General features: G+C 34.2%; 1 protein-coding gene across 1 annotated transcript in view; it reads right to left on the reverse strand.

Moving 5' to 3' along the window:
- Nucleotides 1–12917, reverse strand: part of scn5lab (sodium channel, voltage gated, type V-like, alpha b) — a 170741-nt gene that overhangs the window by 137907 nt on the left and 19917 nt on the right. The window contains exons 6-7 of the mRNA XM_088918724.1: nucleotides 4254–4496; nucleotides 386–449 (exon numbers count right to left, since the gene is read on the reverse strand). Coding sequence (XP_088774850.1) covers nucleotides 386–449; nucleotides 4254–4496 — 307 coding nt within the window. The remainder of the gene's footprint in view (nucleotides 1–385; nucleotides 450–4253; nucleotides 4497–12917) is intronic.

Here is a 12917-nt window from a genome sequence, read left to right on the forward strand (position 1 = left end):
AAAATCACAATATATTGTATTTACAAAGCAGGAAAAAAGCTGAAAGTAAAAATTTCCAGTCGTATTTATTCAGCAACGTATGCCCTACTGTCTATATTTGTGTCTGGCCTATTATGTCTCAGACTTTCAAATCCAACGTATGCATGGTGATCTGTTTATTTTGTGACACTACATGGGATATAATCCATGAATAACCCATCTGAGTCAATCATTAGGTTAGCTCAGTGGACTTTACTTCGAGGTTAACAGCTAAAGCATTCAGGACATTCCTCCATCTGGACTCTCTTTCAGTGTCTAAGCCTAAATGAATTGATTTATTGTAGGAAGCAGATGACAACATAGCTGCATAAAACAAGCTAAAAACAGACACAGGTCAGTTACTCACCCAGCATCAGACCCATTTCCACATAATAAGGGATCCTTTGCTCCTTCGAGTTTATAATAGTTTTCTAAAACATGGAAAAATAAAACAAAATGAATACTTTAATACATTTCATGTACCAGTTGTCCCAGCAAACTTGCTTAATAAAAGTTTTAATGTTAAGGGGTTAATAAGCAATATGGTGGAAATCCCTTTTGTGTTTCTTCCTTGAGATTGGAGAAAGAAACTCTGAAGTGTATGTACAGTAACAAACTGTAGTTTCAATTAAATTGGTCCCTGCATCATCATACTTCAAGCTAAGAAGCAAACAGATTTGTGTTTCCTTGATTTGTACGTTCCCTTTAACATTATCAGCAGCAAACTATTATCAAAGTGCAAAAATGTCACATTCACAGTACAAATAGAGGTAACTTTCATAAAAAGGCACATAACTGGAAATATTTTAAACCTTGGAAAGAAGCCCCTTACAAATAACCTGTATTTACTTAAATGTTAGTGGTAAGGGCATCGTTGAGATAATATGTGCCCTGAGGGGTAATATGAACCAAAATAATGTCACACAAGCCATCCATAAAATGGAAACTGACTTAATCTGTTGTTGATGTACTGTACACTGCAGGTTTTCAGGTAACTCATTAAAGCATTAGGACTGCTTTTTCAAGTTAAAAGACTGAATATAATCTGAGATTGAGATTACTAGTGTGAGAAATTTGTTGTCCATCCCTCTCCCCTCTTTCCTAAGTAGACAGAGCACTCATTTTATCTTCCCTCATTTTCACAAGATTTCAGTTTCACTCTGTCCCTCTCCAGTGGTTAAGTACTTATAGGCGACTGGATTTAAGAGAGTTTGAGAGTACTTTGGCAATATTCCCTAACTGTCTTCAGCTGTCGGCATTCCTGTTTTCAGCATGGCCTTAAATGTTCTCCGTTATGCTACTACTCAAATGAGACTGAAAACTGCTATTCAACGTCATTTGTTTTAGATTGTACCGTCCAACACTGAAGGAGTGTGAGGTATTAGACTGCGAGAGGAGAGATAAGAGACTTGCATCATGGGCAGCTTTTCAGAAATGTGCTCAATGTTCTTTGTGGTCCTGAAGCTGCACGAACATTAATGGGACGGAATTTAAAGGGAAGGTCTATCAAATCGATTTTCAGTTGTTTTTTTTCATACAGTACATTGTGGTACTGTATTGTGGTAAGTGAAATACAGTATATTGACACTCATTGAAACCCTATGTTGCTTTTTAGACTTGCAGTATAATGCCAGGCAATTAAGTTATTCAGGTAAAAAATAATATTTGAAAATACTCCCCTTTAGCAGGGCAGTAAATAAGCATTATAGCATGCTCAGTAGCTCATGACTGCTGCCCTAGTAATTGCAGCAAAATTCACTCTAATGTACAGTATGTGCCTGTCTCAAATGGTGTAGCTGAAACATCTTCTCTTCCTATATTACGTTGCTCTTCTACCTCCCCTAGCAGAGCCCGATTACTACCAGCCAGTTTCCTTCATTCTCTGAGCACCCCAATCACTATTAATAAGTTCACTGTAAATTGGTGAAGATTTATTACTACTGTAAATGGGTCATCCAGCAGACCTATCAGACACTCTCTTCTCTCCAGGAATGAATATTAGTTAAGAAGGCTAAGCTTCTTGATGAGTTTTATTTTGTGAATAGATTTAATTCTGTTTTATGTCGACACAGTTCGATGGTTTTAATACCAAAACTGCTTTTATAGCCCTCTGCCCCACCCTAATGCTCAACACTATAGGCTTTAGTCATTATATAATACACATGAATTCTCCCAGTGACAACAAACATTCAGTTTTTATTGCAGCGTGGTGATACACAGGCTGCCTCATTACAACAGGAAATCTCTTAAAACAGAAGTGCATTGGGATTATATAGAAGTTGCATTTCAGTTTTAAAAACATTTAATCTCATAGATTGGTAATCGCATGTTTTCCTCTTAGAGGGAGGCATATTTTTATTAAATCTAAGCAACAGTGAAATATGAAAATCTCACTGAAAGTCACTTTGTTCTTACCTGGACTGACACTGAAAGTGATTTTAAGAGAGCATTTGGAGCCAGACTAGTACCAAAAAGTAGTTAGTAATGGTTGATAAATGTTTGTTGTTATTGCACAGTATTGCATTACAATACTATTCTGGGACCTTTATTTACAATGTTCAGCTTTTGCTTATAAGCAATCTATGCAGTAAATACCTGCCATGAAATTATTGTCCGTATTGTTGACAATCTGTTAATCCAATATCATTTATTTTCTTCTGTTGTTCATTACTGAATTGTATAAGGTCCACTTCCACTACTCTATTAAACCCAAATATAAATGTCACACAATAAACAATTATCACAAGTACTTAGTAAGGCACAAAATAAAATTTGATGCATGTTTGACAGTAATTACTACTAGCTTCAGAAAGTGGGCATAGTAGAAAAAACACAGTTATGCAGAAATACTGTAGATATCATATACAGTACATTAAGAAGCAGCTTTCAGTGTTATGGTGTTTTTGAAGGTTGTGGTCAAAGTTATGTCATGCTGACTAGGCATAATAATAATAAAACAGATGTCCACTGCTGTTAACTTTGTCTCTCTATATGTAAAACACAATTGGAAGCCTATTTAGATGCCTTTTATAGCTACTTCACATTCACATCCACAAAGTTGTATATTTTTATTACTGCTAGATTTCATTCTGCTTGTGTACCGAGCAAAAGCATAATATACCGTGTTGGTAAACTGCCCCCAGGCAAGTTACTTTTTTCAGTGAATGACCCAATTCTAAGATTAAGCATAACAGAACACCTCAATTACATACTGTAGGTCTCCCAGTTCTAGGTTCTTTTTCCCCCACAGCAACACAAAGTGTGTGTACATAAAGTCACAACTCAGTCAGTCAAGAATACGATGTTCATGTAATCTTCAGATATTCTTATAACTGTTGTCTGAAAGTGCTTAAGGAGGAGTGTGACTATGATCTGAGTAGTGCTGGTGCTGTTACATTTGGACATCCAGAACATGCCCTATCAATGACGTGCACTAATATGTTTTGCTGGACATCTGACGGAGTTTGCAACAGCCTGCTGGAACATTATAGCTAGAAACATACCTGATGACTCTTTACACACATCAGTCAATAATTGTTGCTTCACTATGGAAGGCACAGAGGCTTTCTTGTTTCTCAATTTTACAAGACATAAACTGATTTGTGTTTCATATGCAATTCTAGGCAAATGCAACATACTGTATGTGAATTCTTCCATCATCAGTTTAAATATGAGTTGTGTTAATTTGACATGCACACAATATGTTAACTAACATGTATATGGGTGATTTTTTCACTGCATTTGTATTTTGGGGTAGAATACAGGTGGCAGACACCAATTTCATTTAATATTGTAATCAGCCGTTAGGTTGAGCAATCATCTCTAGAGGATGGCCTTACTTAGAAAACAATACAACACTCACATCCACATACTGTATAGCAGTACAACATTAATGTTTTTTCTGTTTCAAGTTAGTTATTAAATATAATTCCTTTTCATTTTTTCCTTGAAAATCTGTTTATATATATCCAATGTTATTTAATAGGGGCCATCAATCCGTCTATTTCCTGATTAATTATAGATTATTAAAAGCAGATCTCTAAGATCACAAAGTCACCATAAGCATTGTCAAGGAAGAATCATTCTGTGAGAGTATTACTGTACTAGACCTTGAATGACAAATTTTCCCTTTTTTTTTGATGACTTCCTGGATATTTTATGAGGACATCTAGGGTACTTTAGGACACTAAGACATCTGGTTGTAAATCACTGAATTATAATCAAGAACTACTTACCTTCATCAGAAATGAAGTCTTGGTAAGAGGGCCAGGTCTTATTTTTGCAGTAATAGTTAGTGCCATTAGTCGATGTGTTATGATAGCAGTCTGTAATATTTTGGACACATTTTTGCCGAAGGTTACCCATGAAGAGCTGGAGTCCAATAAGGGCAAACACACTGAGGCAAAACACTGTCAGAATCATCACATCTGCCAGTTTTTTCACAGACTGTATCAGAGCACCTACAATGGTTTTCAATCCTGTAAAGGACAGAACGTACATTAATTTTGTGCATACCATGAAAAGTTCCACAGCCTCCAACAGAAATTAGAAAATGTGCATTAGAAAATCTATTAAACACTTAAAAAAAGAACAATATTTATAGAAAAGGGAAAACAGATGATGCTTGTAATATTGTAAACCTAAATGTTCAATTATCAGTGTGCAGAAAATATAAAGATATCTTTAAAATGTTGAAATGGGAATGTCCACTATTTCTTTTCAACTGCTTCAAAGGCAAGGGTAAACAGTATGTTCAGCTGCCTGCTGTTTTGGAAAATGTTAATTATGATACAGAATTTGTGAACAATGCATTCAGAGAGTTTGGGCTCACCAGTTGCTACCCATTATGTAGAATCAAGACACACTGTGGCATCCTTTCGTGTTTTTGGAGACTGAACATGTAAAATTGCCAGCCCTCAGCAGAGAACACAATCTTCTGTTTATATGATAAATCTGTTGCACACACAGATTACAATCTTTAAAGCCAAGAGGCTTAAATGATTCTTTGGACCACTTTGCAAATACTGTATTATTGCTTTGGTAATGTCTGTATTTGTAGTCTCTATTCTGTATGTATGATCTGACTATCCATATTGCATAACTGCTTCATTTCTTTGGAAATGTAATCTCAAGTATGATTTTGATCAGTTCTAATTTAAATCGCTTAAGCATGTTTGCCTTCAAATGCAAATGCAGAGGAAATAACATTTAATTTAGTCATGTGTATGGGAAATATGGATGCTTTTGCAGTCTAACTTGAAAGTTCCAATACACAGTACCATTTAAATGTGAAGAGAATTATTTCTTAAGAGATCATAAATGGTGAATAACGTTCTGAATAACTTAATGACTGATTGCTTTGAGGGAGTATTCTCAACCACATTGGGTTTCATAATAAGTGGGGAAATTAGGCTTGTATAATATTTACTTAACTACTGTATGGGAACCTTAGTGGCCTGCATTTCATACTCCACAATACTGAAACCATATTTATATTTTAGTGGTTAAAAATACAGAGACGGTTTGAAATGTAAACACAAAATCTGGCCAGACAGCCATCTTGGTTAAAGCTGAAACCATATTTCTACATATGTGCTGACTGCAGCATAACTGGAAATATACATATTTATCTAAGTAAGGAATAAATTAGCCAGCTTTGCTAATTGTCAATATGTGCAGTTATCAATACGTGAAACAGGTACATGGATAAGAAAAAGATCACTTTAAATAAAGATTACAAAAAGAACCAGGCAAAGAAAAGGAGCATAATAAATTGCAGAAGTACTGTACATCACATATAGATTCATTATAGAAATGTAAAGAGAGATGCAGCAAACTTATTTTGCAAAAAATGGGGTCTGGTGTTAACTAAAATGGCAGCCTGATCTGCATAATAAATTAATGTAGCACCCACTGGTATAAAGGCCCAAAACCAAAACAAGCAATTAAATGTAAATGTATTTTACATAGCAATAGGATTCAACATTAATAGATAGGTATTCAACGTGGATTTAGAAAAGGTACTGTACTGTCTTGTTTAATTAGCTTGTTTGTGTTGTCTGAACAAGCAACGGTAGAAATGGGTATAAACAAAATGTACACTTTGTCTTGGAAAACAATTCAGACCCTGTCGATGGTATCTGAGTTTGTAATTTACAAAATGATGCCTACGCATTTTTTTAATCTTAATATTTAATTAAAACCCTGAATGCTCACTGAATACTCAATACTTTTAAGAGTGAGATAAATTCCACTAAATGTAAGCAAAACCTAAAGATAAAAAACTGAAATATGTTTTGTGAAACAGCTTTGGCAGTAATTACAGTCGCAACTCATTCATCTTGGCAGACTTGCTAAAACCCTCTCAGGTTGCTTGAGGATCACTTAAGGACAGCAGTTTTCAGGTCTTTCAACAGATTATCAATAGGATTGAAGTCAGGACTTTGACTGAGCAACTCAAGGGCATTTCTCATTCTTAAGCCACTCCAATGTAGCTTTGGCCTGGTGTTTTGGTGTTCCAGTTTTAGGTCTGAAGCATGTTTTCCTCATTCCATCATTAATGATAAGTTTTTCAGTCCTTGTTGATGTGAAGTAGAGCTATAACATAATATTGCCATCACCATGCTCAACAGTAGAGATGATGCTGACTAAGTGATATTTTTTTTTTCAGTTCCATACAATGCCCTCTTTGTAGAATGACTGGGGATAATGTTGATCCATGAACATTTCCTGCCATCTCAGCCACTGCACTACATAACTCCACAAGGAAACGTAACCAGTTTCCTCCTTGCCCAGCTGCTCAGTGTGGTGGAACTATGAGATCTAAGCAGTGTCCAAGTGCCTTAATGATTGACTTCACTATGCTCAAAGAAATATTAAGGGTCTTTGAAATGTTATTATACCTACTCCTGATCTGTGCCTTCACTTTATCCTTGAGTTGCTTTGAAAGTTCTTTCTTTTATCTTTTTGGTTGCATCTGTGCTTAAAATGCAATACAGTATGTGACTGAAGGGCTTTACAGGGACACGTTTTTAGTCTGAAACCACTCTTATTGTGCACAGAGGTCACTCAAATGATTGTGTTCATTGTTACAGTAATTTGTGCAAACTAATTGAGGTTTGCCCCAGCAAAGGGTTTGAATACTTTTGCAATTTGCAATTATGACTTTTCAATTTTTACTTTCATATTATCTATTTACTTTTTGCTTTGAAAGTGTGCAGTAGGTTGGGTATACAGTATAACAAATACTAATTGTTACTTCAAAGAGTCATGACTACAAGCATTAACGCAACAGAATTTGAAAACTGTGTAAGGATCTGAATACTTTACAATACACTGTATATTAAGGTTTATTTAGACTTTCATTCAGTGTATGTATTCAGATAATGAACTGGCTAATTTATAGCAAAGAATACACATAAGGAATGACCACTGAAACTGTGGTGATGTCATTAGCAGAGTAGAATATAAGTTAAGGGATCTACATTAGAAGTGCACTACCTAATTTATATAAATGATTTCAATTCTGTATTTGGTAAACTAGTTAGGTTTGCCAATTATAGTGAAATGTAAATATTAGCATACAGTGAAGAAGCTATAAAGAAAATTCAAAAAACGAAAACAAAGCAAACACCTTACAGTTAACATCTAATGTAAACAAGTGCACATTGTCAAAATATAATCTATATATATTAAGAAAATGATATTTTTCCTCTGGCATTAATGCAGAAAAGAGCAAACGTATACTCCCCCTGTTTAAAGGAACATCCTACTCTTAGAGCCTAAAATAACTGCATCTTTTTAGTCTGGAAAAGTGAACAACACAAGGGGAATTAATTCAAAGTGAACTCAGTGGACTTCAGAATCTATTGTGAAACATAATCCAGAGGATTCCAGAGAACGTTACTGTACAGGGAAGTCATTTTAAACTAAGAATAGGAGGTACTTTTTATATAAAAGGTTTGGAAGTTGGAAACAAGCTACTCAGCTGTATTGTAAAAGTCGATATCCTTTGAAATTGAAATTGCTGTGTGTCTTATAAGGAATGGCTGATTGAGACTTTCAGATAATTTACAGTAGCTACATTCATTCAAATGAGCAAGACCTGAAAACTTCATTCTTTTGTAACATTTTTCTTATTTTCATATTTACTTTATGCATTAATTGGCTGAACAATCCTTTAAAACGAGATAACTTCATGGTGAGTGAGAAACTTATCCCAGCATCATGTGAGGTAAAAAACAGAAGCAGCTTTGAGTTCAAGAAATCTATCAAGTTTATAAATGCTGCAACACTTTCCAAAAAAAATCCATTCGAATTCTGAAAATGACACAAATGTTAATTTTATAGTTAATAAACCAAACATATTTTGCATGATGGAATATATTCTCAAAACAGTTTATGACCCATCATTATTGTAGCAACTATTCAGGCAAACACTTTAAAAAAGATTTAATTGATTTACTAAAAGTTTCATTTCAGTCAGTGCTGAGGTGCACAGGAAGATTTTGAAAGGGTTTTGAACACGTGAATAAGGTCATCATCTTAGTTGACACAGGATCCCAAGTTTTGTCAAACATTTAATGGTTTCTCTGTCCCAGCACATCTGTGTCATATGAAGTTGTTTGGCTGTCCAGTCTTCAAACATAAGCAGTTTCAGTGGTGGGGAAAAACACTTTATAATTACCATACAGAACTGTTTAGAAGGCTTCCAAGCAAGCCCATGCCCTCTTACTTCAACACTGGGAGAAAAGTGTGATTCTGTTTTTGAAGAACAGAATTACATGTTGGACATTACGCATCTAGCTAAACAGGTGATGTTGAAAAAAAAGTGTCATTGGAATATATGAAATGCAAATTTGAATCAGGCTGATTTTAATCATGTCATCTACTGTACCGTGTATCAATTATTGTAGCGATTATCAATCAGCAGTGCAGTTCCTAAGATAGCAGTAGAAACAGCAGTAGTTTTAAGTTTAAGAACATAATGGTCAACCTGGCAGCGATCAACCACCCTTATTTTAACATGTATTAATTTTTGCTTCTTTCAGACAGAACAAGTAACATACAGTAAGCAACAAGGAGTTAACTCCACAGTGAAAGGCAGAAAGAAAGATTAGAGAACAATCTGTTTAGTATTTTGCTGTGGACCCATCTCCATGTGTCCTGTTTCAAGATGATAACTACCAAACCTGGAGTGAATAGGCTTAATTTTTCTTTCTTTTTTTTCTCAAAGTAGTCTATTCATATCTAGTAAAAATGTAAAAGTAAAAAATGGTGGGGAGGCAGCAATTGTAGGTTATACTGGAATCTTTAATGCATTGTTACTAAAATGATAATTAACCAGAAAATATTCAATATTAGCTGCTGCCATTTTCTGTCCATTTTAACTTACTTATTCCTATTGTATGTGACTTCTACTGTAGCTTAATGGAAGGCATGTGAATATGTCTATTATAATTTTCACAAGAAAACTGGAGCTAAACTTTAGTAGGTTGGCATTAATTTTATGTGAACATGGATTTCCCATGGAAATACCATGCTTTTTTGGGGGGACATTTGGGACAACTCTTCCATTTGTACATGCCTGGACATGAGATCAATTCACTTGAAAATTAACTCATCTTAAGTCATGGAAATTATCCAAACTCACGATTTCATTTTTAAACAGAAGATTGTATTTTGTATCCCATGCTCAATGCCTGCAAAAGACTAATCATATTTGATTATTTGTTTAAAAAAGAATTAGCAAAATATAATGTTAAAAGTTTTTACTTTAAACTACTAAATTAAGATTAATTATTAAGGTTAAAGATTTTTATCAAAAGCACACATTCTGTTAACTGCTCAGTGTATGCTTTTCCCCTTTAATGTAGCTGTAAAAAAAATAAAACTAATTTGTTCAATACTTTTTAGGAAAATGTTTTAACTTTTACAAAGGCGTGTTGCTATTTAATTTGTAATACAAGACATGCCAATATACAGCGTGGTTCTTGCTTATGAATCTAAAAAACAGTATATTGTATAGTAATCTTACAAGCATTACACACCAGAGTCAAATTTCCCATAAATAAGTGCAGAAAACAGAAGGGTCACATTTATTTATACCTCTGTGAATCCTCTGTTTTGTAAATCCTCCACTGGCAGAGAAGGAATAGATGCCCCCTGTATTGTGCTATGAGGTTCTGGCACTTCAGAAAGGAAATTTATGAACATTTCTCCATTTGGTTTCCATTACTGAACTATCATCTTGAGATAGAATCAACAATGTTCAATTAAATTGAGGTCTGGGAAGTGAGTTTTTTTTTGTGCAGTTAACCATTCCTTTGTTGATGTGGATGCATAGTATGCTTTGGATTACTGTATATTTTTTGTATACTTTGGATATACTGTATATCAAATGTATATTTTTGGCCATGATTGAGCTTTGTTGCAAAAAGATCCAGGTGACTTGGCAAAATATGCAGATATGTGGTGAAGCTCAAGATTTCCCCTATCTTGAAATGGACTACTCGAAGGATAGATGCAGAACACCCCACAAAACATAACAGACACCCCCAATATTTCACAGTGTGTATGAGTGTTTTCCCATTACAGTATGTATTTAATTTTTTTAAGCCAAATATAACACCAATGAGCATGGCCAAAAAGCTTGATTTCACCTGACTATAAGACATTTTGTTTTGTCTTTTAAAAGATGTCTGGCAAATTTGATTCATCTCTTTTTGTGGTTTGCTTTCAAGCGAGGCCTCTTCCTTACAACCCAGCCATGAACACCACATTTATACAGGCAATGTCAAATAACAGCTGCTGACACTTTGTATCCTGGAGATGCCAGTGTGTATTAATGATGTCCAACTGTTTAACATATTTTAAATGACAATTGAAACAATGCCTTATGGTCAGGTGAAATTAATCTTTTTGCACATGCTCATTGGTGTTATGTTTGGATTCACAGCAGCCTCAAAAACCAATTGTTTCACAGACAGTGGTAGAAAGAGACACTCATGTCCATTTCCTAGAAGAGCTGCCATTATACCAGTAGCTTTACATTTCTACAAATCTGTACAGCAGCAAATTAATCTTTATGTAGATTACATTATAGCCATTCCCTAACATGTGGTATTTTTACAGTCTTCAAAGAACTCTCAGATCTTAATGGTGATAATGCTACTCCTGAACGTTTTTTCTTGTATCACCTACGTTTACACCCCAGGGAAGCAGAAACCTTCAGAGTGTAGTACAGTACTAAAGGAATGCATTCCTCTTCCAAAAAGCAAAATGTTACTGTTCATTTTTGTAAGTTTAATTTTATTTAAAGGGATATTTAGAGGTATGAATAAATGTGACCTTCTTTCAATTATTTATGATAAATATGATTTTGCTCTGTACAATGCCATAGCGATTACAGTACATTTTTTAAGTGAGACACATTATCCAATCCATAAGCCTGTGCTCTGACCCCAAGCCTCTTTCTCCCCGCCTGTGTGCCTCATGGAGAGCAAGCTGGGGTATGCGAAAAAGACAAATTCCTAATGCAAGAAATTGTATGTGGCTAATAAAGTGATCTAATCTTATCTCATTCTACTATCTGATGCTTATGGTTCCTGTTTCCTCAGAGCTAAAAATACATCTGGAGTGCACTTTATAATGTAAGCAAGACTAAAATATTTGATTCTGTTTACATTTTGATAGTTTTAGTTAGGTTTGAGAATATGACAAATGCTAAAGGGAACTGAATTCAATCTAGACATGAAGTCCCATGAAGCAGGCAAAATTTGATATATGGGTTAAATAATTCCAAAGTGTTTGAATTCCGGGGTTACTGATTTATATTGAGGATTTAATGTATACGATATAAGCTGTTGTGTACCTCTTGAGTTACAGAAAGTTCAGACAGATTGAATTTCTTACGACGACAATTTTACATCACGGTACATTTATGTTCCATTTTTCAACTATTTTACATTTCAGTGTTATCCAATTATCTTAGAAGGCACCATTTATTGTAATTTACTAGTAGATTATGTATGTATCTGTTTAGATCCATCACAATCCATTAAAAATAACTATAAAGAAATCTTAGGTCAGAAGCTTCCGGCACAGATCATTTTTGAGTTACAGAACTATAAATAAAGGAAAAACAAAACAAAACTGTGTCTTCATGTTCAAGGTACCACTGAAATAACACATAAAATGTAATACTTTGTAATGTTATTTTATAGTTTCTGGCAAAGAGTCTATATAATTTCTGCTACTTCAGAATCAGGGATCAGGGAACATTTTATTTCATAAATATGCTAAGAATTATTTTGGCAACTTCCGTATTATGAACTTGTTCATTCATGCTAGATGGTACTTCATTTATTTAAAAATGAAAATTTATTCAATAACATGTTTCTATATATTAGCATGACGATGAGTTGCATTTTAAAGAAAGGATATATACCAGACCAAAAGTTTCTAACAATATCATTAAAATTTTTATTACTATATACACATTTCTTATTATTACATTCACACGAATGAGTTATATACTGTAGCATGCATCACCACAATATCACAGCAACAACTACAACAAAAAACACAAAAACAACACACAGAGAAAGCCAACACTGACTCCCCTACAGAAAATGTTCTACAAAACATCTTCCTTATTTTCTCTGTGAGTAATTAACATTATTATGTTAATTAACAATTTACACTAGTTCACAGCAGACGTTGACAAGAAATAAAAGAACAATGTTTTCTTCAGAGGTACTAAAATGTTCTTGTGAGTTAGTAGGAAAGGGACTGATGACAGATTTTATTTTAATTTAAAAGTCAAGCTTTGTAAAATAATCTTCTTGAGTCATATTATCACAAACTATTACAATTATTTCAAGGTTTTATGATAAGGT

Source organism: Atractosteus spatula, chromosome 6 (assembly GCF_055471065.1).
Source record: "Atractosteus spatula isolate fAtrSpa1 chromosome 6, fAtrSpa1.hap1, whole genome shotgun sequence".
Taxonomy (NCBI): Eukaryota; Metazoa; Chordata; class Actinopteri; order Semionotiformes; family Lepisosteidae; genus Atractosteus; species Atractosteus spatula.